General features: G+C 32.2%; 1 protein-coding gene across 2 annotated transcripts in view; it reads left to right on the top strand.

Annotated features, from left to right (window-relative positions):
- Positions 1-22,087, top strand: part of LOC135122668 (uncharacterized) — a 124,705-nt gene extending 102,618 nt beyond the window's left edge. Inside the window, exons 1-3 of one of the 2 annotated variants that reach the window (XM_064047018.1) lie at positions 3,188-3,292; positions 9,576-9,827; positions 21,130-22,087. In XM_064047018.1, the coding sequence (XP_063903088.1) occupies positions 9,585-9,827; positions 21,130-21,360 (474 nt within the window). In that variant the 5' untranslated portion in view covers positions 3,188-3,292; positions 9,576-9,584 and the 3' untranslated portion in view covers positions 21,361-22,087. Of the gene's footprint in view, positions 1-3,187; positions 3,293-9,575; positions 9,828-21,129 lie in introns of those variants that run through there. The other variant, XM_064047017.1, reaches the window with a different exon arrangement.
- Positions 22,088-27,278: the final 5,191 nt, after the last annotated feature.

Below are 27,278 nucleotides of genomic sequence, written 5' to 3'. Positions count from 1 at the left end.
TTACTCTAGTCGGTCGAAGGTTTTTTTCAACAGAACTTCCCAGGCCCTTGAATGCAGTCCAATAAATACCGCTTCTCTGGAAAATTATAAAATTTTATTTTGCGAAATTTTATTTCTTGTAATCTCTATACGTTAAAAATATATGATTAGTAACAGTAACAGTGTAAAAAAGTCGATACGAGAATTGAACGATATTTCTAAAATACATATATAAAAATTTACAGCAATCGGTCCAGTAGTTTCGGAGATTATCTGCGTAATAAAAATGGGCACAGACAGACTGCCAAGGGACAGACGGAAACAGGAGACCTATTTTTTCCTACCCAGGGATCATGAAACGCTCAGGAAGAAAGGATCAAGAAAATTTTAGTATTTCCAAAATAAAACTCTACAATTTTTAAATATGTTGTTGATTTACCGTGCTCCTGCTCAGTTAAATAGTGAATGTACACTGTGCTGCAAATAACTATCACCGTACTAAAACAAAAAAATTAAAAAAAGTGTCATAAACTCCCACGAAGGCAGGTCCTGCATAAAATAAATTTATAAAATTATTTTCATTGTACTTTCCCTATGTAAAGAACTCTACGTTCAACATTGTTTTATTTGGTGATGATTCTGTGAACTCATGCAAACTGTTGCCAAATTTGTTTTGATAAAAACCTTTATATTTTGAAAAGGGAATGGATGTAAAGTTTCAGCCATCTGTTGACCTTGTATTTTTCGAGCAATTTTGGAACATCCTGTGTTAATATTATGCCCAATTTACTGCTTGTATAAGAAACAAATATAGCAAAGAGAATTTACTAATGAAAATCAACTTTGGAGTATTATAAATCTGGCACACTCGATTTTAAAACTAATGACGACAAATGATTGAGTGGAGATAAAACACCCTGTGTACTTCGACTTGATTTTCAATTAAGCCATTTCTACAAAGAGGAAAATGCCTTCCCTGGTCGTCGAAGCGTAAAAAATATAAGCATGGTATAACAATAGATAGTGAAAAAAGTTATAATTACATATGTCGTGTATGTCAAATACCTGGTACCGTCTGATGTTATAAATATCATGATTAATATTGTTTGTAAATGTACAGGGTACATAGTACTTTCGCAAATGCTATAATAAAACTCATGTTAATTAATCATAAGGTGTGATGACGGCTAGACTTCTGAACGCGTGATTATATTTGTCATTTGTTTATTTAAGATTTTTTGCTAAATTCATAAGTAGTAGAGGTTTCCGTCCGGAAAAATCTAAACTGTATTGAGTTAGTTTTACATTTGTTACGTAAATGTACAATGTACATACACTGCACCATGTTTGTTCTAGTTCCTTCATTTGAATAATCACGTGCTATCGATGGTCGGTCACGGATATTGAAAGAATTTCAAAACAAATATTTGCTCTGAAATATTAATATAATAAATTGTACATATAGTTATTTCGGAAAGCCAATACCTTAAGAAAGGTTATTATAATATTTACGCAATCTGGTTTGTTTTGTTGAAAAGTAAATTATGCTAACACAGGTACTATGCTAATTCTGTTGTACGACTGATCTCATTTTTTGCTTAACAAATTTTTGTACATAACTCAGCAAATTAAATTATTAGACACACTAAAACAACAACGATTGGTATTGATGTGTTGAGATTCTGTATCTACGTCGAATATATTTTTGAGCAAAGTGGATTAGTCGACTGAGTGGATCGTCTACATAATCTACATGAAACTTTAAATGTGCCTTAATATTGTCGAAGACTTTATTTGTCGTAATTACTGATCCTCATTAATAAGAAAAATTTTGTGTAAATCACTTTAGACTTTTATAAGTGACATTATGATATACATATTTTGCTGTGGTAAATTTGACTGCGCTTGAAAAATATGTTTCTAATTTAAGATTAGCAAAAAAAAAAGAAATTACGTATCCCCACAAACACAAACACCTGGCTGGAGGGCTCAAAAACCTTTTTAATTAATCCAAAACATGAACATTTGTTAAAACTTGTACATCGAAAATTTTACGTCAGTGCATCAAAAAGTGTTACAAAAATTGTGTGCAGTTTTATCCGTAAATTTCTGTTTCTGGGTTTATGCGTCGATCAGTAACGTTTAACATTATTGGGTGCAGCAGAGCGCACTATAGAAAAATGTTAAGTACATAAAATTAGAATTTATAACTACCATAATTATCTGTTCCAGTTATAAATACAGCCAATAAGTAAAATTTGACAAATTAAAATTGGATTAGAACGATTAAATTATCCTTAGTTATACAAGTTTTTATTGATTAATGATAACTTTTGAGAAAATAAATTTGTTAATAATCACTTAAATGACAGGTGTCATTTCACTTATTTATGTGTCTATTACCTAATTCATGATCCCTACAGTACGAAAAAAGTGGTCTCCCGTTTCCGTCTATCTGTCATCTGTCTGTCTGTCTGTCCGTCTGTCTGTCTGTATCGATTTTTGTTAGACAGATAATTTCCGAAACTACTGAACGGATTGTTCTTTAAACAAAATGTAGCTGCTTATTCCCCTATAAATTAATGACTTCATCTAAAAATTTTGACAAATAAATACTATCGAAAGTATGCAAAATATGACGACGATATTACACATCTTTATAAATATGGAGGTTCTCAAAAAAAATCAAATTTTATAATTTTTCAAAAAAGTTGGGAGTGTTTTATTGTACTTCTGGGGCGAGAGACGTTCTCTCTAAATAAACTTCGATCAATTTTTTCCAGCTTTAATGATGACCTTAATGAGTGTTAAAAAATATTTGATTAAAACAAATGACAAGTCAATCCACTCCTTGTGTCGGCATTATAAATTATTTACTGTACTTGTGGATTTCCCAAACTTGGTTAACAAATAGTTTATTGAGCAAATTACAACTCGCTTGCGCATTTATGAGTTACATTTTCTATTAGTGCTCATTACTGTGCAAAATTCACTAACAATCAAGAAATAATAGGTAGGAAAGTTTTGTGTGAACTTTTTGACAGTTTAAATAAAAATTTAACAACAAACACGTAGACTGAAATTTTCGTACGAACTTAACTCCTTCACTTTAACAATGACAACACGTTACGTTTGTCTCTGTCACGTGACTACCATTAATCTCACACTTCAACATATATAATTGTGAAACACTGGACGATTTCATGAATCTTCCACTTTATCATAGTAACGTTAAATGTGCCATAATCCTACTGCAACTAACTGTAAAGTTAAGTGATTTGTTTATTCTTGCACCGTTTATGAAACATCAAATGTGAGTATTAAATTGAAACCGCTTCCTTTATTTTTATGATGAGTGAGCTTTTCGGAGAGCTTTCATTTCTTTACAAAGTTAACACATTTGTTAACTGTTTGTTTTATTTGCTGTATTTGTTTATTTATTTATTTATTTATTTATTTATTATTTTTAAATAAAAATACCAAAGTTGCAACAACTTGCATCATGCTGTTGTATTAACTGAACTGTTACTAGTGGCACGAAACTAAAAATAAATGCGCCGATTACTTGGTTAAATTTAACATCAATTAGTGGTAATTTTAGACTTTCATTCAGAAGATAGGTTTATGGGATAAAATTAGACAGACTGCTATTTGCTGGAGCATCAGCATTTACGTCTATTCGTTCTGTCACATAGTTTTATTGCGTAATATTTCGACGATGATGAATGAAATTAGGTAAATAATATAACCATGAAAGTAGGAGTATTTTCAGGATGAGATAAAACGTGTATAAACACAAAGTTTATATTTAGCTACACGGGATTATTTCTATCATTCTGAGCACGTTGTAATCGTGCAGTCTTTAAGATATCATCACAACTCCGTAAAAAGAATAAATAAGGAATTGCTAAATCATATTATTAGGAAACATTCACCGCAATTAAAATATCTTAACTACACATAATAACCTTTCAACTTATCCGTCTTATTGAAACTGATAAGTTGAAAATTTTCCATGTATATAAAAATTTTCCCTTTTTATTTCATTAGTAAAAAACGACGAACCTTATGTTCACCATCCATTCTCATTTTCTGACGTCAAAAACTCATTTTAACCTCTTACTCTTTATTATACCCTTCATCGAAGTAATGTTTCACAGTCTTTATGAATATCGAGTTGTGGGTTAGTGCTAAATAAAGTGCTTATGTCAATGAGTTAAGATTTCATGGAGCTTTTAAGTGGTTACCTAAGTCATAAAGAAAATTAAGTCTACAAAAGAGTTACTATAAAAGATGTTCCACTGGAGTGCTGGACGTTGTACGTGTTCTTCCTTCCTGCAGTTCTCATCGTAAGGTAACTATGTGCAAAACTCTTATCCCTCGAATTTGCATAACTCGATAAGTTTCTTTTTCGTTTTAGAGCAAAAATGGAATTTTTCGTGCTTTGTAAATCTCTTGATAAAATCTGCAGCAAAATAGGAAATAGGTAAATCATTTAAAGTAGCGTGATACGATTTCGGAAAATGTATACATGAATTTTAATGAACTGGACATTGATTAAATTGTCGGTTGAAATTAGTAGCATTATCAAATCATTTTTTTAATATCGTATGTAGAATTAGAATACTTGATGTATGTATGATGTACAAAAAAAAGAGGCATATGTTATAGGTGTTACAATGTCAAACAAACTTGCTACTACTACTAGTAACACCGTGCAAAGTTAGTAGTTACTACATTTACATACTAGTTATTTAGCCTATTTAATATGCCATGCAAATTAAAGAAACGAGTCCAGATATTTCTATGATAATGTGAATTTGAACTATTTTACAAACTTAATTAAACCTAAAACAATTCATTGAAAAAATTTGCAATTTTGTTTTTATGCATCCTACATAACTTCATATTTAGTTAATTCCCTGACCACTTTTAAGCTGCTGTTATTAAACCGTTACATTGGTTTAACATTTTAAGTCAATTTTGCATTCAAATATTAATGAAATATTTACAAAACATTTAAAAATTCCTTCTTCAGATAGCCCCGAACCACCCCGAACGTTACTGTAGGCAAATCTTTGTGTTTTAGTTTCTTTACAAATTCTCATACGTTTTATAAATTGTCGATAATTACATTGAAAAGTCACTTTTCTTTTTCTAGCGCTTGTACTTTAGCAATTAAAAACGATGCGAAATCGGTGCTTGACGTCAATCCGATTGACCCGACGTACAAAGGTCAAAATTTTACAAAAAATAGTTTTAAATTTTGAAAAATTATCTTGAGAAATATAGATATAAACGTCGGTGATATAAATCAGTGTGGGAAATCGTTGGTTAGATTTTTCAGACTCTTGTTTTATTTAATTTTTACAATTATTGTTCAATACCTACGTATAAAACCAAAGTAGGTATTATTTATATTTTCTATAGTGACAAATATGTTACACATCTGGATGGTAGAGATAACGCTTAAGATATCATTTCAGATAGTTAATCCTTAATACTCACCACATAACAACATGATCATAAAAAAATGGTTGAAGGCTATTTCAACAGAACATTCCTCGCCCCTGAAATTCAGTACAACATATCCAGCTTTTTCTAAAAAAATTAAAATTCGATTTTGCGAGTTTTTTTTTATGGCAACCCCCTCCATTTTAAATAGTTGAATGTTGCCATACAGTTTTGATTTTTTCCCTAAAATATAGATGTCTATGTAATTTACCATGCAAAATTTTAAAGTGACGTCATCCAATTGTTAGTGGGGATAATTCAACAAATTTGGGTTAGCGTTTTACCATCTTCGCCATATTCCTAACATACATCTAAAATTTACTAACATTCGCTCCAGTAGTTTTGGAGATTATCTCTTTAATAAAAATTGACACAAACACTGACAAACGGAAGCAGAAGACCTACATTTTCTTACCCTACTGTGAACCATATCACAATACTTCCTTAGCTTACGGCAAAATTACCATTCTTGTACCATTCTTTTCTAGTACATAAATTAAATTGCTTTCGTTCCAATTTCGGGCAAACGTACATTACTTTATTTAACCGATTTTCTATAAACTTATTAAATCATTTTCTCATGAAATTAAAAATTTGTTTTGTGTTGTTCAAAATCAGATAATATAAATTGAGATTATTTTAAAGCCGTAATTAAAATGCCCGTTTAATACACACGGCTAAAAATATGAAAATCGCCAGATGATCCACTATGTATATCGTTGCTTAACTAGCAATAATATCGCTGCGCCCAGTAATTATTTAAAATAAAAAAAAGTCTAAAAGTAAAGTTGTACGGTTCTTTGAGTGTTATACTTTAAAAAAAATTCAACTATATCGAGTGTTCTCTTTTTGAGACATAATACACAACTTAGTATTTTTAAATACAACACTTTATATAGTAAAATATATTCGCATTGGTCTTTTCCTAGGTTTTAAAACTGTAGTTTATTTTTGAAATTTTGTTACAACGTTGACACGCTAATCAAATTTAGTTGAATTTTTTTAGCAATGCAATGGTTCACAAAAAATCGTTATAATGTTATTTATAAAATCTGTGTTACAATATTCTGTGGAAAAGTAAACAAAAGTACACACATTGTTGTGGTGTAAATAAAGGGAGTCTTAAGACACAGAGTGTTTATAAAAAAATCAAAATTTTTACAATTTTTAAATATCGATATTTCAGGTATTTTTTTTCAAATAATACACGTATTTATTTTATATCTTACTCTCCTTTTTATTTTATTCCATTTTTCTAAAGTATTTCGTATATCTAAAGTTAAAAATTTTTTAGTTTTTTAAGAGGCACTAACAAATCGAAACAAAGAAAACAAAAAATAAAATAAGATGCATAATAACATAAAGGGTATTCTATTTGAAAAAACTGAAATATAAAAATATCAGTTTATTTAATTATAAAATATTGTAACAGAGATTTTAAAAATAATCTGATTGCGATTTTTTATGTACTCCCGCACTGTTAAAAAATTTTCAGAAAATTAGAATAACGTGGCAACATCACATCAAAATTTCAAAGATAAATCACAACTATCAAGTCTACGACGACGTTATCACAGTTTGTAACAATATATAGGACGTTCTATTTGAAAAAAGTATGTTGGATGTTGCGCCTAAAAAACAGAACACTCGTTATAGGTGAAAATAATTTTTGTGTATGGTACTTAAAGAACCATACAACTTTGATTTAACTTTTTTTCATAATAATTAACGAGATATTGGGGAGCGCCCACTTAGTGACTCACTCTGTATATGTATATATTTGAGTACTTACAATATAATATCCCAATGCAATACTTATGCTATACATAGAGATTGTTGCTTAAGATATTTGCAGCAGGCAAACAAACAAAATGGAATGTGACCTGAGCTGACCTGACCTGACCTGATTTGACTTGACCCGACTTGAATTTTCCTATTTTGTAAAAGACGCTGAAACCAGGTAGTCATCAAAAAGAACAGATCACATTTTTTTTTGTTATCTATATACAACTCTGCAAAAATAGTTGTGCTTTAAATACATTCTAATGATAACTACGGTAACAAAACAAACATTTCTCTTACTGCTATCTATAGAAGCTCCAATTTAAATAAATTAACTGAATATTACGAAGTAATGAAGAGAGTCAAGAACTTCAAAACTACTTTTCTTAGTTTTAACTTTTTCGCAAAAATCAGAAGCGGTGTAATTCCTTGCTTTACATTTTTATCGATATTTAATATTCCCGAAAAAGTCAGTGTTTAAAGAATCAACCCTCCCTCTCTAGTGAAAATGTCAGCGGGTTCAATAACACCCACTAAATACCACCGTGCTTCTGAATTAACTATTTATAAGGGCGCTTTTTTTAGACGAAATAACACATTCACCGTATTCAAAAAACTTCCGGACATGCTATTTTTCCGGGTTGATTGCAACCAAAACATTCCGTTATCCATACCACGAAAACAAACTTTTCCGCTTCGACGAGAAAAAGGGTTTTCCTTTACAGTTATTATTTTAATGCGTGGCAGTTTATTTCACAGATTGGAACACCGTCAGTACGAGTTTTATTTATTCATCTCTCTTTGATGATTCCAGTTACCTAACATTTCCATTAAAAACCCGAAGATGAGAAGAGATATGTGTTCTCTTGGAAACACAGGTACACATTAACAACAGGCCCGTGTTTCAGACTGAGTAAATCCTTTGATTTTTTTAATTTAAACCGCTAATTTAAAAAGATTTTTTTCACAAAAAAATGAAAGCGTATAAATTTCCTAATTTGTTAAAGCCAACAGATGATTGTGTTATTCAAAGTTTTATTATTCACATAAAATTAAGTAAAAGTCTGTTTTATGTAGAGGTTTATTTATGGACCGCTAAAGAAAATGAAATAACTCTCATTATACAGGAATTAGATAGATGCTTTCCCGATAAGTACCTACGTGACAAAGTTATTGGAAATCTTTAAGGTCTATTATTGCATTCTTTTCAACGTCTTTCCAATAACATTCCGAGAAAAGAAAATTAAACCCACATCAAATAGCTACACAACTTTTATTACAATCATATTTGTTTTAGGGGAAGTCGGAGAATATTAAACAATGAGAGCTGTGATCTCACCAAAAATTTGACTCACACAGTGTGGTGCTACAAGCAGTTATTAACCTCCTCAAAGGAAGTTATTAGTTATTATTATGTTATATTTCACAATAAAAGAAAATTACCTATAGCTAATAAAAAAGAAAGTCTGTGTGGTAAATTAACACACATTATTGAAGAATTCAGACGGTTATAGCAAATATAAATGCAATAACTAATTAAATGGACAGATGAGAATGCTAACGTATATATTCAGAGTATTACGTGTTTATTTTTATATATCTCAAGCGTTAAGTAGAGCAAAAAGCTAGCTTACATCATTGTTTACAATAATCTGATTAGTTTTATATTTCTGTGAGGCTTTATCCTATTTTCCATCTAAGAAACTTAGTTGTCTCCTTAATCTTACTAATTACGAACTTTCGTTGTAGGGATTGGAATCACCTTTTATTAAAACGTAAAACTTTATAATGAGGGATTTTCTGTTAGGAATAATATCTGGTCTCTACAGTTCAATATTTAAAAAAATATATTTTGAACTACACTTAATAAGTCTAATCGCTTTTTAACAGTAGACATACTAAAAAAAAAATATCTTCGCTGATTGTAAAGTTAGTTTATTTTGTAACCTTGACATAAATTCATAAATACCTTCAAGGAATTATCTTAATAAATACCATACTACCTGCCAAGCATTTTAATTCTGTGTCAAAAATTGTACGATAATAATAATCAGCCATTTAGCCGGTTTTTTGAGGTGCGTCTCTGGGAACAAAACAAATTTGGTCCAATGCTGAGCTCTTTCAGACCTTAGAGATTTACAGGTCCCGACATTCGCCTTATTCCATATAAATCTTTTTGACACGAAGAGTTTATTTACACACCAGTAACATAAATAAACAACATTTTGTAATTTATATGTAAATAGTTTAACTTTGATGTGTATTTGGAAGTTTTATAACCAGTTTTCTTTTGTTTGCAGGTCCATATCATGCGCGTGCCCGTTTATTTGGTATGCGCTGCTTTGGTTGTTGCTGTGAAAAGCGAAGACCGTACAAACTACTATGGAGGCAAATTCTTAGAACCCGTTGATGTAGCTGCTGATCAAGAAACCGTCAGTTATCTTCTACCAAAACTTGCCGCCAAATACAGACCTAACAGTGAATGGAGCGGAGTCACAGATCCACGCTTTTATGTACTTACGGAAATGGAATCAAACGACATCGATAATCAGGTAAAAATGTGGTATGACTTACCAACGTTGCATTTTTTATTCGCAAAGCGACATAGCTAAAGGAAAAATAATAGAAGATTTTGAAAGTGCGTTAAATTATAAGTTTTTAATTAATTTAAGTTGGCATAACGATGCCATAGAATACAAAACAGTGAGTAGAACAGTAAACATAAAATAAATAACCTTGGTAGTGTTCTACAGGAAGAAATTTTACAAAAATTGTAACCCTGTAAGTATCTTTTCGTAGATGTGAATGTCCACTAGAAAACTGATACGTGAAGTAGTAGATTAGAAATTTGTAATTTTACTAGCATGTATTTTGTTGTGGATTAAACACTAACTTTACGGTTAACACAATACCTTTTAACACCAATGAGCCACCATTTACTTCAATAAAATTAAAAAACGTTTACATGAAAATAATTAATTAAGAAAACACATCTACCATTCAAAAATGTAACACCATTCTCCTTACACAAAATTCTCTGTAACGACACTTCTTACAAACAAAAATATACTTTTGTTTTGTTGCTTTGTTCGATGTTGTCAGAATGCTACATTTTTATTTCAAGTATGTAGTTATTACACAGTTTGTCCTCACATCCCATTTTAACAAATTAATTGTAATATGTTTTACATTTTAGGTGCCTTCGGAAAGAACCATCCAAAGACGAAGTCCAACTATCTCAATTGCAGCTCCCATCGATGTCTTAAGAAAAACGTGGGAACAGGAAAGAGCCAGGAAACAAATGTTGAAAAACCGAGAATTTCTGAACAGTTTACACTAAATTTTTAAAAATTGGTGTCACAAATAAACATTGTAGTTTTTATTGCAACAAAAGTGCTTCAACAAAGACGGCAATGTTTTTTTGATGTGTGTTCTAAATATATCATTGTAAAAATACTTTTGTTGCAAAAGTATACGCTGAATAATGCTAGTCATTTGTAAATTTCGTGTAAATTTACTATTTTTTCTATGTTATCAGTATGAAATTTACACTCTACAGTATTTTTTTATTGGGTTGATATAATGCAAATTAAATGCTAAGCTAGTCATGGTAGATATAAATAAATTATTCTTTTCAGTATGTCGTTTCGAAGAACATTAATTTGCGTTATACCGTACCTGTTTTTTTACCGCAGCTGTAACTGTATTTATATACTATTTAATTTATTACTCTATTTTGTTACTACCAAACAGTATAAAATAAATGACATTGATTAGACTTAGAAATTTTATTTGAGATTTGAACAATTTATTTCTTTGTTGTGCCTTTTTCTTCCTGTATCTTCTCTTTCTTGTTTTCGATTTCGGCATGGTTTTAAGTAAAAATAATTTTCTTTATAGTATGCTTAACTTTAAACTAACTTAACCAAGTATCAACAATAAACATATAATAAATAATAATTCAAATCATCAAACTGATTATATTATATATACATATATTATATATGGAAATTAAAATTTGCAGATTTGAACCTGTAAAACCCATCCATCAACGTAGGTATATATTCTCAACACATACATGTGGCAACAGAAAAATTTAAAAAAAGGTTTTTCTTACCCGTCTGGTAGTCATGTGAAATATCATTATTTTCCACCATTATTTTGTCGAATTGTTTCAACACAAAAAAATCTTTTCAGGTTAGTAAAACTTTGCTAAAGAAACTTCAATTTTGTTGTAACTAGCAAAAAATATCCTCGACTTGGTGCTGCATTTGTAGATCTTTCTTATTCTAGTAGACAATGAGAAAGATAACCTTCTTCTCTAGGGCCAATTTAAGAATGTTTTTGTTGATAGTATATATTACAACACTACATAAAGCTTTTTTTCACAGAAAAACACCACAAATTGGGTGACGTCACTTTGTTAGTCAACAATTTAAACTTGGCTACAGGATTTATTTCCCAACTAAGACGTCATATATTTTTTTTGTGGATCAATATATGAATTCCATACTAGTACAGTAGAATCCTTTTAATTTTGGCAAGGTGTTGTAAAACGGAATGTAAGTGTGGGCACTCTTTACCTCCACAAACACAATGTATACAACGAAGATAGCAACCGAAACATACCACATGTCATAATTGATACAATTTTACATTTTGTCAAAATTAAAAGAATATTACTGTATAACACTACCCAGAACGTTATTATATTTTCATCATTTCATACAGATCGTATGCAATAAGCAATTTTAAAATGTAGAAGTGGACCATATATTACATTACAGTTAAAGGACCATGTACATGTAGTGTATTTCGACCATAAAAATAATATATGTCTCCATTAAAAACAATTATGTCCCCACCAGTTTTTTACAGGTAAAATATAAAAAATTTTTAGATAGTGGTTAAATCAAGCAGACGAAATTCATACGTACATTACGTCTAAAATTTCATAGTAATTAGTTTTATAGTTTCGTCAATTTATTAATATAATAAAGTTGTCAATTAAATAGAGAGGCAGTAGGCAAACAACAAACTATGATAAACAGGCGAAATGAATAAACTGACGTATTCTAGAAGTTGTCAAAAATTGACAATAAATTAATATACCGGGTGTCCCAGTTTACGTGTTTCACTCTAAATTCCAGTACATTTTCGTTGGTTTTTGGAAAAATGATATATTTTAAGTAGGTACTTTTAAAATAGAATATTTTTTTATCTTTTCAGTAGTGACATAACTCATTTGGTTTCATATTTTCCAGTTCCTGTCTAATGTCTCATTTATTTATAATGGGACAGACAGTACCTACGTTAAACGGAATACTTTTATTACTTGTCGAATACTGTGATGCTTGACATGAATTTGTTTGTTAAAATGCTTTAAAATTTAAGCTGCCATATTGGTTCACTTGTTCCACTGCAATATTTAAATTATTTCAAGAAAACAAAATTTTGACACGAGGATGCGTCAACTGACACACAAAAAAAATTTTGGTGTGGAAACTACTTTCGGAATTTAGTAATTTCAAAACTAATGTTATAAAAAATGCCTTTTTATTTGTAAAATAGATTTTCATGCAAGGCTTCCTATACAAGGTAATCCAGAAAACCACTTTATAATTTTAATCGCGAATTACATGGCAAAATATAAATAAATAGTACCTACTAATGACTGCATAATCAATTCTTTAAAATATAACCAGAGAATCTTAAAATTTCGTAAATGATCAAAGTTACTTTCCATCCTGGTTATAATTATTATTATTAGAAAATAATCCTTATTGTAACACCTTCGTAACACGTCGTTCAATTTTAAGACCTTACCAAAGAACTGTGTATTAATTAAATGACATTTCCAAGGTAACTCAGCTGCAAGGTATTCAAGCAATTCTCTTGCTGAAACTGGAAAGTAGTTTTGATAATGTAATTTAAAAATTATGTATCTTCCAGTGGCGGCTCGTCAGATGAGGCAAGTGAGGCGGCGCCTCACAGCATATATCTTAAGAACAGATTGACTTAATTGGTAATTAAAAAAGAGCTTTCAATGCATTTTTAGTTACAAAAGTATGTTGAAATGGCAAATCTGTAGATGATTTTTAATTTTTTACACTTTCTGCTGACATTTTCGGTTGAATACCGTTCGATTTATGCTCCTAGTTCTTTAACTGAAGCGGCCAGAACGTCGGTTCACTTGAACCAACGAAGCCCAATCATAGACACGGATTTCCATGGCTCAGCTCCTATACTCCTATACATGCGTTCGGTCGGAACTGAGGCGATATCTTCGGTGCTTCTCGGCCATTTTCGGAGTACTCATTTTCCCATTTATTTTACAGAACGGAAGGGCTGCGGGGTGCGTGAGTAATTAGCATGAACGTGAGTAAAAGCCCACGTATTGATGTTTCGTGTTTTTGTCTCTTTCATAGGTACAGGTGAGTGAAAAATGGATCCCGAGTACCATTTCGTCATGTTCCTTTTTGAAACGCCGTTTTTACGGCGAACCGAGCTAGAACGTCGGCAAATTTTGCTAAATATCGAGCAGTCAAAACCGTTAATTCATTTAACTTCCATTGATAAGCGACAGAATCGTCAGTACTCCAAGTCTTTTAAATCAACTTGGTACGAAACATATAAATAGCTCTGCCGTAATATTTGACGTCCCGGGAAATAACGATTTAAATAATTTCATCGGAAGTACAGTTACATGAAAGTTCCAAAGTACACATTCAAAATTTCAATTGGCCTAAAACCTTTACAAAGGAACACAACAACTATTCCCGAATCCCTCCAAGAAAGTCCTAGTTTGAACAAAATTTTGACTTGTAAAAACATTGCTGCTTAAATGTGTTATGGGTGTTATTATTAATATTATTATTATTATTATTAGGACCTACCACTGACCCGCAAATGACCGGTATTCGGGCAAGACTTCTATCATTACTAATTAGCATTAATCACATGAATTTAATTAATTTGATTATTAATATTAAGACCCACCACTGACCCGGAAATGACCGGCATTCAGGCAAGACTTCTATCATTACGGGTACTAAGACCAAGTAATGATATGCATTGATTAGATTAACAGAACAACTTTCGAGATTCTAGAATTACAGCATACAAATTAGTCTGCTATTATTCTCTAATCTCACCCCATCCCCAAAAGTCCAGCGTAACTACCGACCATTTATCCGCGCATCACATGAAAAGTGACCTACACTACTCTGACCTACTGGTGCTAATCTAATCTGACTGACATGATCAGACTGTTCAAGAAACTTACGAACAATATGACATGTTCCTAACAAAACAGCTTTTTGAATTTTGACAATTATTGAATCATTCAAATGCAAAGACTTTAAATTCTCAACTAAGCTATTTGGAACTACACCTACATTAGAGATAACTAGGGGTAGAATTGAAATTTTTTTAAGATTCAACATGGATTTCATTTCTATCGATAATTATAGATATTTTGAAATCTTGGTGTCGTATGTTTGAATAATGTTGTTTGTGTTAGGAATAGCAATGTCAATGAGAATGGCTTCGTTCGTGTGTTTTTTGATAAGTATGATGTCTGGTCTGTTAGCTGTAATGTTTAAGTCTGTAAGTATTGTGCGATCCCAGTATAATTTGTATTTGTTATTTTCAAGGAATGGAGACGGAATGTAAGTGTAATATGGTGTCGTATCTTCGATTAAGTTCATAAGTGTTGCTAATTCTTTGTGAATGATTTTGGCTGCGTTGTCGTGTCTAGCTTTGTAATCAGTTTGTGCTAGGATGCTGCAAGAAGAGATTATGTGCTGGATCGTTTCAGGTTTTGCTTTGCATAGGCGACAGCAGTCGTTTTTTATGTTCGGATCTTTGATGATGTATTTTCTATAATTCTTGGTATTGATTACTTGGTCTTGAATAGCAAACACAAATCCTTCTGTTTCGGCATACAAACTTGATTTTTTTAACCAAATCAATGACATCTTCTTATTGACATGATTTTCTTCTAAGTCTTTGTAGAATTTTCCATGCAGTTGTTTTTGTTTTAGCCCACTTATTATTTTATCTATTGTTTGGGGGGTGTGGATTTCTTCGGTGTTCGACAGATTTAAGGGTGTGTGGTTCAAATCTGCTCTTGTGATGGTGCGAAACATTTCATTTCTTTCCGCTCGTTTCAAGAAATACTTCTTCAAATCTGAGATTTGTCTCTGATATAAGTTTTCTAAGTTCTGGAAACCCCTTCCTCCATTCTGTCTTGGTAATGAGAATCTTTCAATCGACGATTTTGGGTGATGCCTTCTATACTGTGTGAAGATTTTCCTTGTTGCGATGTTTAAATTTTCAAGATCAGTTTTGGACCATTTAATGACTCCAAAAGAATATGTTAGCAGTGGAACGCAGAATGTATTTACTGCTTTCATTAAATTTTTTCCATTTAACTGTGTCTTCAATATTAATTTTAATCTCGCTACGTATTGATCTTTCAACTGTGTTTTCGTTTTGGTATGATTGATGTGGGAGGATTGACAGAAACCCAGATATTTGTATGTATCGTTTCGTTCTTGGGCTTCAATTATTTCCTTATTCTGTGTTATATGTGGTACTTGGTGAAACACGCCTTTTCTGATTGCTTGGGTCTTACATTTCTCAATATTAATGTTATTATTGTCAAACTTCTATTATCGCCTCACCACATCAGACAGTCACGAGCCGCCACTGGTATCTTCTCGATTTTTGAGAAGTGATCATAGTTTTACTAGAACATTTAACTTATATTTTGCTATGTATTTCACCATTAAAATTATGCGTTTTACAACAAATGTACTAATTGTTGTTTTTGAGTAATTGTCTATTTGTAACTGTATACTACATACCTAAATTGGACAATACATCAAAAGCCCTAAAAAAGTTAATTACGAACGTATTTAATAATAAAAATATTCATTTAGTTAATTAATGCTGAAATAATAATTCCGGCGACCATAGTTTAGCCACTTTCAATAAAACAACGTCGAAAAATTAGAAATGCAGTGATAAAATCCACAAATATACTCATAATGTTTTGCAGATTTTAAGGGGGGAGGGAGATAAGCGGATGGAGTTTTAAGCTTAAATTGTAAAACAACATTATAAAATTTGGATTTTTTTTTGAAAATCTGGGCGTCCAAGGTAAAAATTCAAGTCGGATTCATAAACCACAAGTGTAGGAGTATGTTATTTTATAAAATTTAAATAACATTTACAATGCAAAATTTTGAGGTCATCACATTGTTGGTTAGACAAAGTTTGGTTAGCGTTTGACCATATACACTATATTTATAAAGTCCATATAAAATTTGACAGACGACATACGGCAGACAGGTAGGCGACAACGGGAGACCTATTTTTTCGTACTATGAGGGTCTTGAAACGTCGACAAAACATGAAAGTTGCCTGACGCCCGCTTGGAAAGTAGATTATATTTGCAAACTTATAGCGTCACTGCTGAAAATCAAAAAGTGACTTATGAAGACAAAAAAATAAAAAATATGCACTGAACTTAGCGAGATTCCTAAACATCAATAAGGTCGATCATCTGAATCGGCGTAGACTCGAGTTTTTCAATCAAGGTTTTTTTAAAATTTTTGAAATGGTACAGTCAAATTTTTGTCAAAAAGATATATTAATTTGACAATCCAACTCGAAAATTTTTAACCAATACAATGGCAGAATTGTTTGAAATTTGTCCAATGGCATTCACCGAAAAATTTTTTCAGTGAAAAAACATTCTTCTGTCAGGCAACAACACTGTTTTTCAGCGAAATAAATTATGTCAAATTAATTTGTCAAACTTGTCAAATGAACTTTAATAAAAAAAACGATAATACAAATTATTTTTCTGTTGGCGTTAAAGGCATAATCTTCCAAAATACTGGCCACCTCGTTCATTCCGACTGCTTTATTTATAGCAAACTACCGTATTTCACAAAATTCTGTAAACTGCTTCGAAATTGAATCTTGCGTTCTTGCGGTCTTCCGGCACTGACTTTCTTTCACTGCATTTCGAATTTCATACACAGTCTTATTACCAAATCTTGCTCCCAGAATTAAGAAAATCAACCAGCAGCACACACAAAATTTGATGTTTAGAAATTTATTTACGTTTTGCTTTGTTGTTTTGTTACTATTTAGACTAAGTAGGTATGGTTACTCAACGAATACGCTAACTATAAATTATGTGAATTATTGTCCGTAAAAAGTAAATAAAAATTTTCTCTTTGGATTGTCAAGCCGAATATAACTCGTGATCTGATTTTTTCTGCAAAATTTGTGTGAAAATTAACTCGTAGCTGTTGCTTTTGGAAAATCACACTCGTCTCCTTCGTCGACTCGTGTGATTTTCGTCGCAACAGCTACTCGTTAATTTGTGTCACAAATTTTGTCGGAAAAAATCAGACCACTTGTTATATTATATTTGAAAAAATATTCAATAGGTTGGATTTTAGTAATTTCATTAAAAATTAAAAACCCATTCCTTTGTGCAATTTGTTAACTTAAAAGTTTTCTTAATGACGGCAGACGACGGAAGCGGGAGACCTATTTTTTGGTACTCTAGGGGTTATGAAACGTCAGGAAACACGAAAATAGCAATTCGGAGGATGAATCCGATTATTGTACATTTCCTGAGATACCCACGCTCGGGAAGTTAAAACAAATAGCATAATTTGTTTCATGAATAAAAAGTTAGTACCTAAAGTGCCTAGTCTGTTTTTTTTAAGCCTTTTTTCTCTACTTTTAAGTGGCCTATTTTAGGAGCTTTTTTGGGTCTTTGTTCAACATAGAATCCACCGCTCTCTACTAATTGTGTTTTTAAAGGTGCTATGACGTGAGCTATGACGTCAAATGCATTTTTTTTAATAGAATACTATAGTTTTTATGTTATTTATAATTTATACATAATACCTTATTCAAAGACTTTTTCAAGGAAACCATAATTTTTACCCGTATTTTCAAGGGTTTTTGAGATTATTGCATTTTTACGCTCCAGTCAAACAATCTACACAATTAAAAAAATTGGTCGAAAGTTGTTTTGACAGAACTTCCCTCGCTCCTAAAGTACAATGAAAAATATCCAGCACTTTACACAGTTTTGTGATGACTTCATCAACATTTTTGTGAGGACACGTATATCCACTTGGATTGGTGCAGTGTACCTAATACTAAAAATTATTGTAGTAGTACAGTATTGTATTCCCAAAATTTTCTGGGAAAACGGAGTGAGCCGTTTCTGATTTAATCAATTCATTAATTTTTTAAGCCACCTGTTTAAACAAATCTAAAAAATATGAATGCAATGATAAATCACAACTAAAAAGTCATCATATTTGGCACATTTTGGGTAGAATTTATTGGGCAAAATTTTGAGATGACGTCATCAATTTTTTGAGTGGAATAAACAGATATATTTTGATTAACAATTCACCATGTTTACAATAACTTTAAAACGACTGCAAGATTTCAAAGTATTTAGGTTTGCAACTTTTGATTTAATCAATTAAATATATTGAGTTATCAATGATTTTTTTTGAGTCATCCTGTATAAACAAATCTAAAAAATATTCATTGAATGATATTTTACATGTATAAACAGACCATATTTTGTACATTTAGATATGATTTATTCGCCAAAATTTTGAGGTGACGTCATCAATTTTTTAGGGGGATGAGCAAATACATTTTCGATCAAAAATTTACCATGCTTATGATAACTTTAAAACATATCCAAAATTTCAAAATATTCGGTTTTGTAGTTCCTAATTAAATCAATAAAATAAATTCACGCATTCATTAATTTTTTTGAGTCACCCTGTATAAGCAAATCCAAAAAAATATGAACGGAATGATAATTCACAAGTACAGACTCATCATATTTTGTACATTTTAGATAGGATTTATTCGTCAAAATTTTGAGCTGACGTCATCAATTTTTTGGAGGGATAAGTAAATATATTTTGACTAAAAATTTATCATGCTTATCATAACTTTAAAACATCTGTAAGGTTTCAAAACATTCGGTTTTGCAGGTTCAAAATTAAATTGCAAAATGTTGTTTTATAATTTTGATTTTTTTCCAAAAGTAAGGACGTTTCGGGTAAAAACTATATACAATTTTGAAATGACGTTGTCACATTATTGGTGGGGATGATTAGACAAATTCTGCTTAGTGTATCTGTCCAATAAAAACCCGTGATGGCAGACAGACAGACGGACAGACAGACAGACAGACGGAAACGGGAGACCTATTTCTTCGTACTCTAGGGGTCACGAAAGGTCGAGAAAACGTAAAATCAGAGAGTCGGCCGACGGACTCGACCTTTGCTTACGCTCAAGACAAACACGACAATACTTTCTGATTGTTCTTAAAAAGACCAAAATACGACTAATTTTCAATTTTGTTACTATTTAAAAAAAATTTACGGGTTTGTGTAATGCTTCTATACAAAATTCTTCATTTATTTTACTATTATCACGACAATTAGGTACTAAATTGATTTCATAAGTAGTTTTCACACTGTATAAAATGCGCATACTGCATGAACATGCATTTTTAGGTGCCTCAAACAATATATAGTTTTTTGTGATTAACTTAAGAATTGCTTTAAAAAATTATAAAAACAAAAAAGAGGAGAACAAATGATGTTTCTATTATAAAATAAAATATTCTATTTAACGCACTTAATAAAACAAAGAAAAACGATATAATATCTAGGATAAAAAATCAAGACGGATTAATAAACCATAAGTTAAAAAGTTTTTTTTATATAAAATTTAAATAAATTTTGTACTATACCGAATGTTAACGTGACGTCCTAGCATTGTCAGTGGGGATGATCAGACAAACTTTGGTGAGCGAATGTATATTATGTTTCATAGATTTATAGATGTGAATTAACCTTCTAAATTTCTATCTTTTCAAATAACTGAGATATTAAAGTGAGTGGAACAGATAACTGGGACACCCGGTGTAGGTGTTATCATAAAAAAACAAAATTTTGTAGAAGCAACTGTTACAATATATTTAAGAAACTGGGCTTATCTAACTGTGGTTTATAAGGTTTCGCTAAATAAATTTAGACCACCATTTGCGTTAAAACGTATAAATTTAATACAACGCCAACGGGAGAAAACTTGAGAACTTGAGGATGTAACATGCACATCCACATGGCATTTGTGACCAAACTTTTCCAAAAATAAAAAAGAATGTCGTAATATTACATCTATAAATAGCATAACTAAATTATGTATGCAACAATTAGAAAACAATTTTTTATATATTTTATTAGTAGCAGACTGAAATTCGAAGTAATTACATAGATAAAAAATAAATGAAACTTTCTTTATTTTGAAATAAGGAAAAGAATTATTACTGTTCTTATTCGCGTAAAAGGTAAATTTGAGGATTCGGATTTCACAATATTCTACGCTTAATGATACCCTTTTGTAAAATTTAGTCGGTATTCAGTTCATGCTACTGATCTAGGGGTACCAGAAAATATATAAGTGCCGCTTACAATAGCCGTGCGAAATTTCTATTCATTGGCTGTTGAAAGGAATAACTTAACGTTTGTCTAGAAATTTACAGTTCATTGACGCTGCGCAAAGAGGATTTGAAGAAAATCCGGTAAACAAAACTAGGAAGGAAATCAGCTTATCCGTTTTTGTTTAACTCGCGCCGATTGCGGTTTGCATAAATTGTTTGTAAATTTGGATATAAATGTCGTCGTAATGGCTTTCCGATCCGAACCGATTTTGCATTTACCGTAACCAACACTGTGTTTAATTTAACCGTTGTAATTGACTTGCTGTTATATTTTTCAGAACAAGCTCAGTCCAGAAGCGCGAAGTAAAAGAGCAGGAGCTTTGGGAGAATCTGGAGCGTCCCTCTCTATTGTAAATTCCTTGGACGTACTTCGCAACCGACTTTTACTGGAAATTGCAAGAAAGAAGGCCAAAGAAGGAGCTAATCGGAACCGACAGATCTTGTTATCACTGGGCAAAAGAGCATTTCTTCAATCACGAGCTTCCGGAAATTACGACAATAATGTATAAATCAAGCACAGGTTTCATCGAATTTGTCGATGAAATCTTCACCTGCTGCTTTCTTTCTTCGCTCTCCGTCTGTGACAACTGAATAGTTTTTCGAAATAGCTGAATATTAATTTTACTTAAAGTAATTGGATATATCAAAAAGAGTAGGAAATTTCCATCCGATAGAGTAATGGTAGTGATACAGGTGTCTCATAATATACACGTAAAGTCCTGTCTACACTAGGTAAACTATAGTCTGTCCACAACAACGTGAAGACGTAACAAAACAGTGATTCTGCATCATACGAGTATGTAATACTAGTCATTCTTCATGCAGTTTTCCTAATTTATTAAAAAGGCACCTGTATATTAAATTTTATTTGCTCATATCCACTTATGTTGACGCTTATCGGCCTATACAGTATTAAAATGCATAAATGTACCTAAATTTGTCTACCTTCTTAAAACGTATATAATGATTGAATGTTGATATTTTTTTAAGTAATATAAGTGTCCACAACGTTTGTAAGGAGAGGATTTGATCTGAATGATGTATATTTTGTGGACATACAACGACTATTTGTTCACATCTGTAACTTTCTTAGTAGCTAAATAATATTAAAATGTTCTGTTATAAAAGACACAGATATATAGTATATTTTATAATGTGTTTAATAATTGAATTTTTAATATGTAGATGTCTTCTGTTACTGATGTGTATCATATAATGTACAAAATAAATGGAATTAAAAACAATAAAAAAAAGTGTCGCATTTAATTTGTTATAATTCATCACTACTGAATGGACGTAAAAATCCTAATAACCTCGTATGGTAACCCAAACATCCCGCACAAACTTTCAAAACCAGAGAAAAACACAAAATTTGGCCTCGACCTGTGATTGTCAAGAAACTGGAACGCAAAGTGGTGAACCCTAAGCTTGGAAAAGTGCTCTTAAATCAAAATGCAAAATATGAAGGGCAACATTCCTCTGTTCTGAAGAGGGAAAATTTGGAAACTAGCTGCAAAAGAAACATAAAAAACAGATTAAATCTTAATTAAAGTATGACTGGATGGTAAAACTAATGGCAATCGATAAATCAGAAACTGAAGACCTTTTAACGAGAGCTAAATTTAAGTTCCTCGTTCTCCGATGATTTTACCAGTTTTACTCAATTGTCCAGTAAAACAACACGATTTCTTTATCCCCAAAAAATCTGCCGTATATTATACGCTCTACCCCGCCTTCGTAAAACATCCAACTATTACCAAACTGCCCGTTTCACGCGGACCCGGGACCCCCAATCAAGTTTACAATTTAACATCTGTTAGGGCAAATTGACTTGAGAAAAAAACCGTGAGCTTTAATTAGAAATAGTGTATTCCGTTTTCGCCACGAAATCTTGTGCTTTTTTGATGATAGTTCACGTTATAGCAAGCAGGAGCATTCCGTACGTTGTTCTGAAGGTCTACATTCTATCAATTAAGTAGATTAAATAAATAATTTTAACTTTTTTGCTTAACTAGCAATTTACGTATAATTAGCTTCAGTATACTCTGTCCAGTGACAGACAAAACTATTTTGAATTTTCCGCTATAATTAAAATGCTTAAAAACTTTAGCGCCAGGGCATAGTGCGAAAATTACAAAACGAAAAATCTGCAAGTTGGACATTTGACTCCCTCGCCCTTAATAAATAACACCCCATTCAAATCACAGCGTCTTTTTTAATGCTAAGACGTCGTCATCAAATTCTTGATGGGGATAATAAATGTATTCATTCTGATACGTACACTGTGATCACCAGATTTTAACTAAAATTTGAAAAAAGAATTCAGTCAAGAACATCGTTAAAGATATGCAACCATGTGCACGTTTAGCGCTTTTTGGGTAGTTGGTAGCTCTCTTAGGGAATTTCTGCTGAGAGGGTTGGTAGAAGTTGATTTGGAGGCTATAGGGGAAGCTTTGGTTTAACGACAATTATTAATCGTAGCGATGACGACGCCACAGTTTTCCCAACACGCGTAGCTAATTCTTGCGGTTTTGTCAAGCGGAAATATGCCAATTTCGACCGACGCTAACACGTGGTGTAAATTTGTTTTATCGTTTGTAAATTCACAGTTCATGTCAGGATTTTCATCGTTAACTAGTTCTAACACAATTTAACAGTCAGGTTTTTGTTCAGATACAGCACTTGCTAGCAGATTTCATGAAATTCACTTAGTCAGGACTCATCCTCTATTTTAACTGCCCATTCACAATGGACATAAGACATAAGAACGAGCGCATAACATAATTTACGTTTTTGGTTTGTGTCTGGCTTATGCTTATCTACGTTCACAATGGACAGAATGAACTTTGTAAGAATTGTTAAACTGCGCAAACGCAGAACGGAATAACTCCCGGCTAAACATAGAAACGGCTAACCTCAAACTGAATCAATCAAAATATCTAACCTACAATTTCATACGATATTCGAACTTGACAACTTGCAGTACAGAACAGACTCGCAGTGTGAAGCTTTGATAATAATTTATATAATATAATCAAAGGTGTGAAGTGCCAAGTGCCAACTGTCAAAGGGAATTCAATAGCAGCATTCAAAAGTCCCTAGATTTTAACATAATTTTGACATAATTCGTGCACAAAGTTGAACTTATTTCAACTTTGTGTACGCACACAAGGATTACATAAAACGTTCATAAGCATAAGAATTACGTTCGTCCACTGTGAACAAGGGTACACGTGTTCCATCGTTTCAACTTTATGTATTTATGTAAGCTTTATGTACTTGTTATGCCTTATGTCCATTGTGAATGGGCAGTTAAGGTTATAAATAAGCTTTCTGGATGCTTACTGCCCATTCACAATGGACATAAGACATAAGAACGAGCGCATAACATAATTTACGTTTTTGGTTTGTGTCTGGCTTATGCTTATCTACGTTCACAGTGGACAGAGTGAACTCTGTAAGAATTGTTAAACTGCGCAAACGTAGAACGGAATAACTCCCGACTAAACATAGAAACGGCTAACCTCAAACTGAGTAAATCAAAATATATAACCTACAATTTCATACGATATTCGAAGTTGACAACTCGCAGTACAAAACAGACTCGCAGTGTGAAGCTTTGATTATAATTTATATAATATAATCAAAGGTGTGAAGTGCCAAGTGCCAACTGTCAAAGGGAATTCAATAGCAGCATTCAAAAGTCCCTAGATTTTAACATAATTCGTGCACAAAGTTGAACTTATTTCAACTTTGTGTACGCACACAAGGATTACATAAAACGTTCATAAGCATAAGAATTACGTTCGTCCACTGTGAACAAGGGTACACGTTTTCCATCGTTTCAACTTTATGTATTTATGTAAGCTTTATGTACTTGTTATGCCTTATGTCCATTGTGAATGGGCAGTAACTGTAACTTAAATGTTACATTATAACACTTCTTAATTCCTCACACAAGATTGCTAATAGTTCATTCACGGCAGTTAAATCAACCTAACGTTGTCCCACTCTGGGAAAAGGACGTGCAAAGTGCGGTAGAATTTATAATTTCGTGGACTGAGGTTGGGGAGGATTAAATCTTTTTCCCTTAGGCAGTTATCATCGTTATCGTCATCACATCATCGAGACAATTCTCGCAACGAGGAATGCATTTTGTGTTTGTTTAGGATAAACTGGGGACAGTTCACGATATAAACTAATAGTTTTAAGTAACCAATCACTTGGATTATGACATAATTCTTTGCTTGAATCGTTGATAAAGTGTGGCATAATTTAACATCAGGTAAATTCTTTGTTCTGACAGTGACCATGTTGAAAAAGTATTTTCAAACCGAGCACATGGTTGAACTGTAAAATCTCGTTGAACAAATTAACAACGTTGTGGGTCATGTGGGACGTGCATTTTATTTCTTTGATTCAGACCATTATTTGCACAGCGCCACAGGATTGATCACATTTCTGGGAGACATATTTTTGGCGCATTTTTTTTTAACGACGCATTCGTCCAATGCCATTTTGAACCTCTACATTGCCTGCTATGTTTTTATGTGTTTGTTTGGAGGAATGTAAAACAATGGCCCACAATTCAGCTGAATAACTTCACTTTTAAAAATTAACCAATAACTCGAATGGACATAAAATATTAACCTCATGTAGTGTTGTTAGCTTTGCAATTTTTCACCTCATGTAATTTTTCTCTATCTCACAATTTTAACTTCAGTTATTTTCTTTGCTGTATAATTTAAATTAAACATAAATTTTCATGCTCTGCAGTTCCTAACCTCACGTAATATTTTTATCTGCACAAGTTTTACTTCACACCAGATTGTTTTTTGTTTTTATAAATCTTTGCTAAGTTTTTTTTTTAATGTAAATATTTTGTTGATTTGTTGCTTCCATTATATAAATTATCTGATGTCCAAGCTTAATCTCAGAGAACAATTCTTTGCTGTTTCAAATTTCACGCGACCGTATGGCGAATTCAAATGTTGTTTATTGCTTTTTTTTGAAACCTTAACACTTGTTCAGTTATAGTTTAATATCAAGGTTACAGAAAGAGAACATTTAAATAGAATTTAGGTAAATAATAGAGAAACACGTGGCGGAAGCGGAATGCGCGGTTCCCTCTCGAGCTGGCGGTCGCGCCATCTGCACAAAGGATGCAGACCTAGGAAAGAAGTCAGGGAGGGTCGGTATGACGTGACGCTGCCGGCTTGGCCCAATAGCCGGGACCCAACCACTAACTAGTTTGCGACCGTAACGGCCTGCTCGTACGGCATGTTCGTAATGGAAGGGTGCTGTGCGGCAGTGCTTGCAGATAGAATAGAATCACCGTCGTGGAGGGAGAGCAGCCACAACCAGGAGCCCCAAACTCCGTTCGTGTTACAACGCCCCCATGGGTATTTTTGCTGTGCTCTAGAATGAAATTGATATAGTTCGATCGCCATACACTTATAGCGTTCTGGTGCCGCTGTCGCTGAATACAATTTTATTAAAATTTTGTTCTCTTGTTGACTGCCATAAATTTAAGTTTGCCGCCACACGTCCGTAATAGCTTGTGTATTTGCATCCAGTTACTTTAATTCAGAGTTTTTTGTTTTTATTAAATTTGTGATTTTCAAGTATTTGCATTGATTCAGAATGTTTAATTTAATTCCGTTCAAAGTTATGCAAGTTTTTTTTTGTAGCTGAGCATTAAGAGGTGTCTTCAACCGACACAACTTTGTCGCAGCTATTTTTTTTTTTCTTTTGTCAGTTGAGGAATAAATGATTTTGTGTCCTCCATATATTTTGTGTATTATTTAGCGGTACTTTTCCAACCTTGGGGTCCACCACTTGCATCTGAATGCATTCCGCCACAAAAAAAAAATGGTCTAAAGAGTTTAGACAGTACTTCCCTCGCTGTCGGAAACTTGACGACTGCATGCCTATTGTGTTTTTTTTTTCATTACATTTTTGTAGTGGGAATTTAAAAAAAATTGCGATGACGTCATCAACATTTTTGCAAGGACACGTATATCAGTTGGGATAGATGTAGTGTAATACTAAGAATAAAATTATTGTATTCCCAAATTTTCGGGAAAATGAATTGGGTCGTTTTAAATACTGATTTGTTATAATCAATAAAATAACGAAACAATTTACTCACGTATACGGCGCCGGCGTGTAATATGAGAGGGAACTGAAAATCGTGTATGTATAAGCATTCTTAATTTAAGATGACAAGCGTAACAGCATACGTGAGAGTCAAACAGAGAAACTGTAAACAAAACGACCATCGGTTTTATTGCTTCGACTTCCGCTTATTATATAAAACATTGGGTTTTATTTTAATTTTTGACAGTGGAATTCACAATTGGTTGATTATAAATATGTCTATACCACATTCGCGGAACCTAGTCAGCGCACAAAACAAATGCACGTC

This window comes from Zophobas morio, unplaced genomic scaffold, assembly GCF_036711695.1.
Source record: "Zophobas morio isolate AGI-343-1 ecotype UQ-CSIRO unplaced genomic scaffold, CSIRO_AGI_Zmor_V1 ptg000005l, whole genome shotgun sequence".
Classification (NCBI taxonomy): domain Eukaryota; kingdom Metazoa; phylum Arthropoda; class Insecta; order Coleoptera; family Tenebrionidae; genus Zophobas; species Zophobas morio.
Note: the sequence above shows the minus strand (reverse complement) of the source record. Positions and strands in the feature narration are given on the sequence as shown.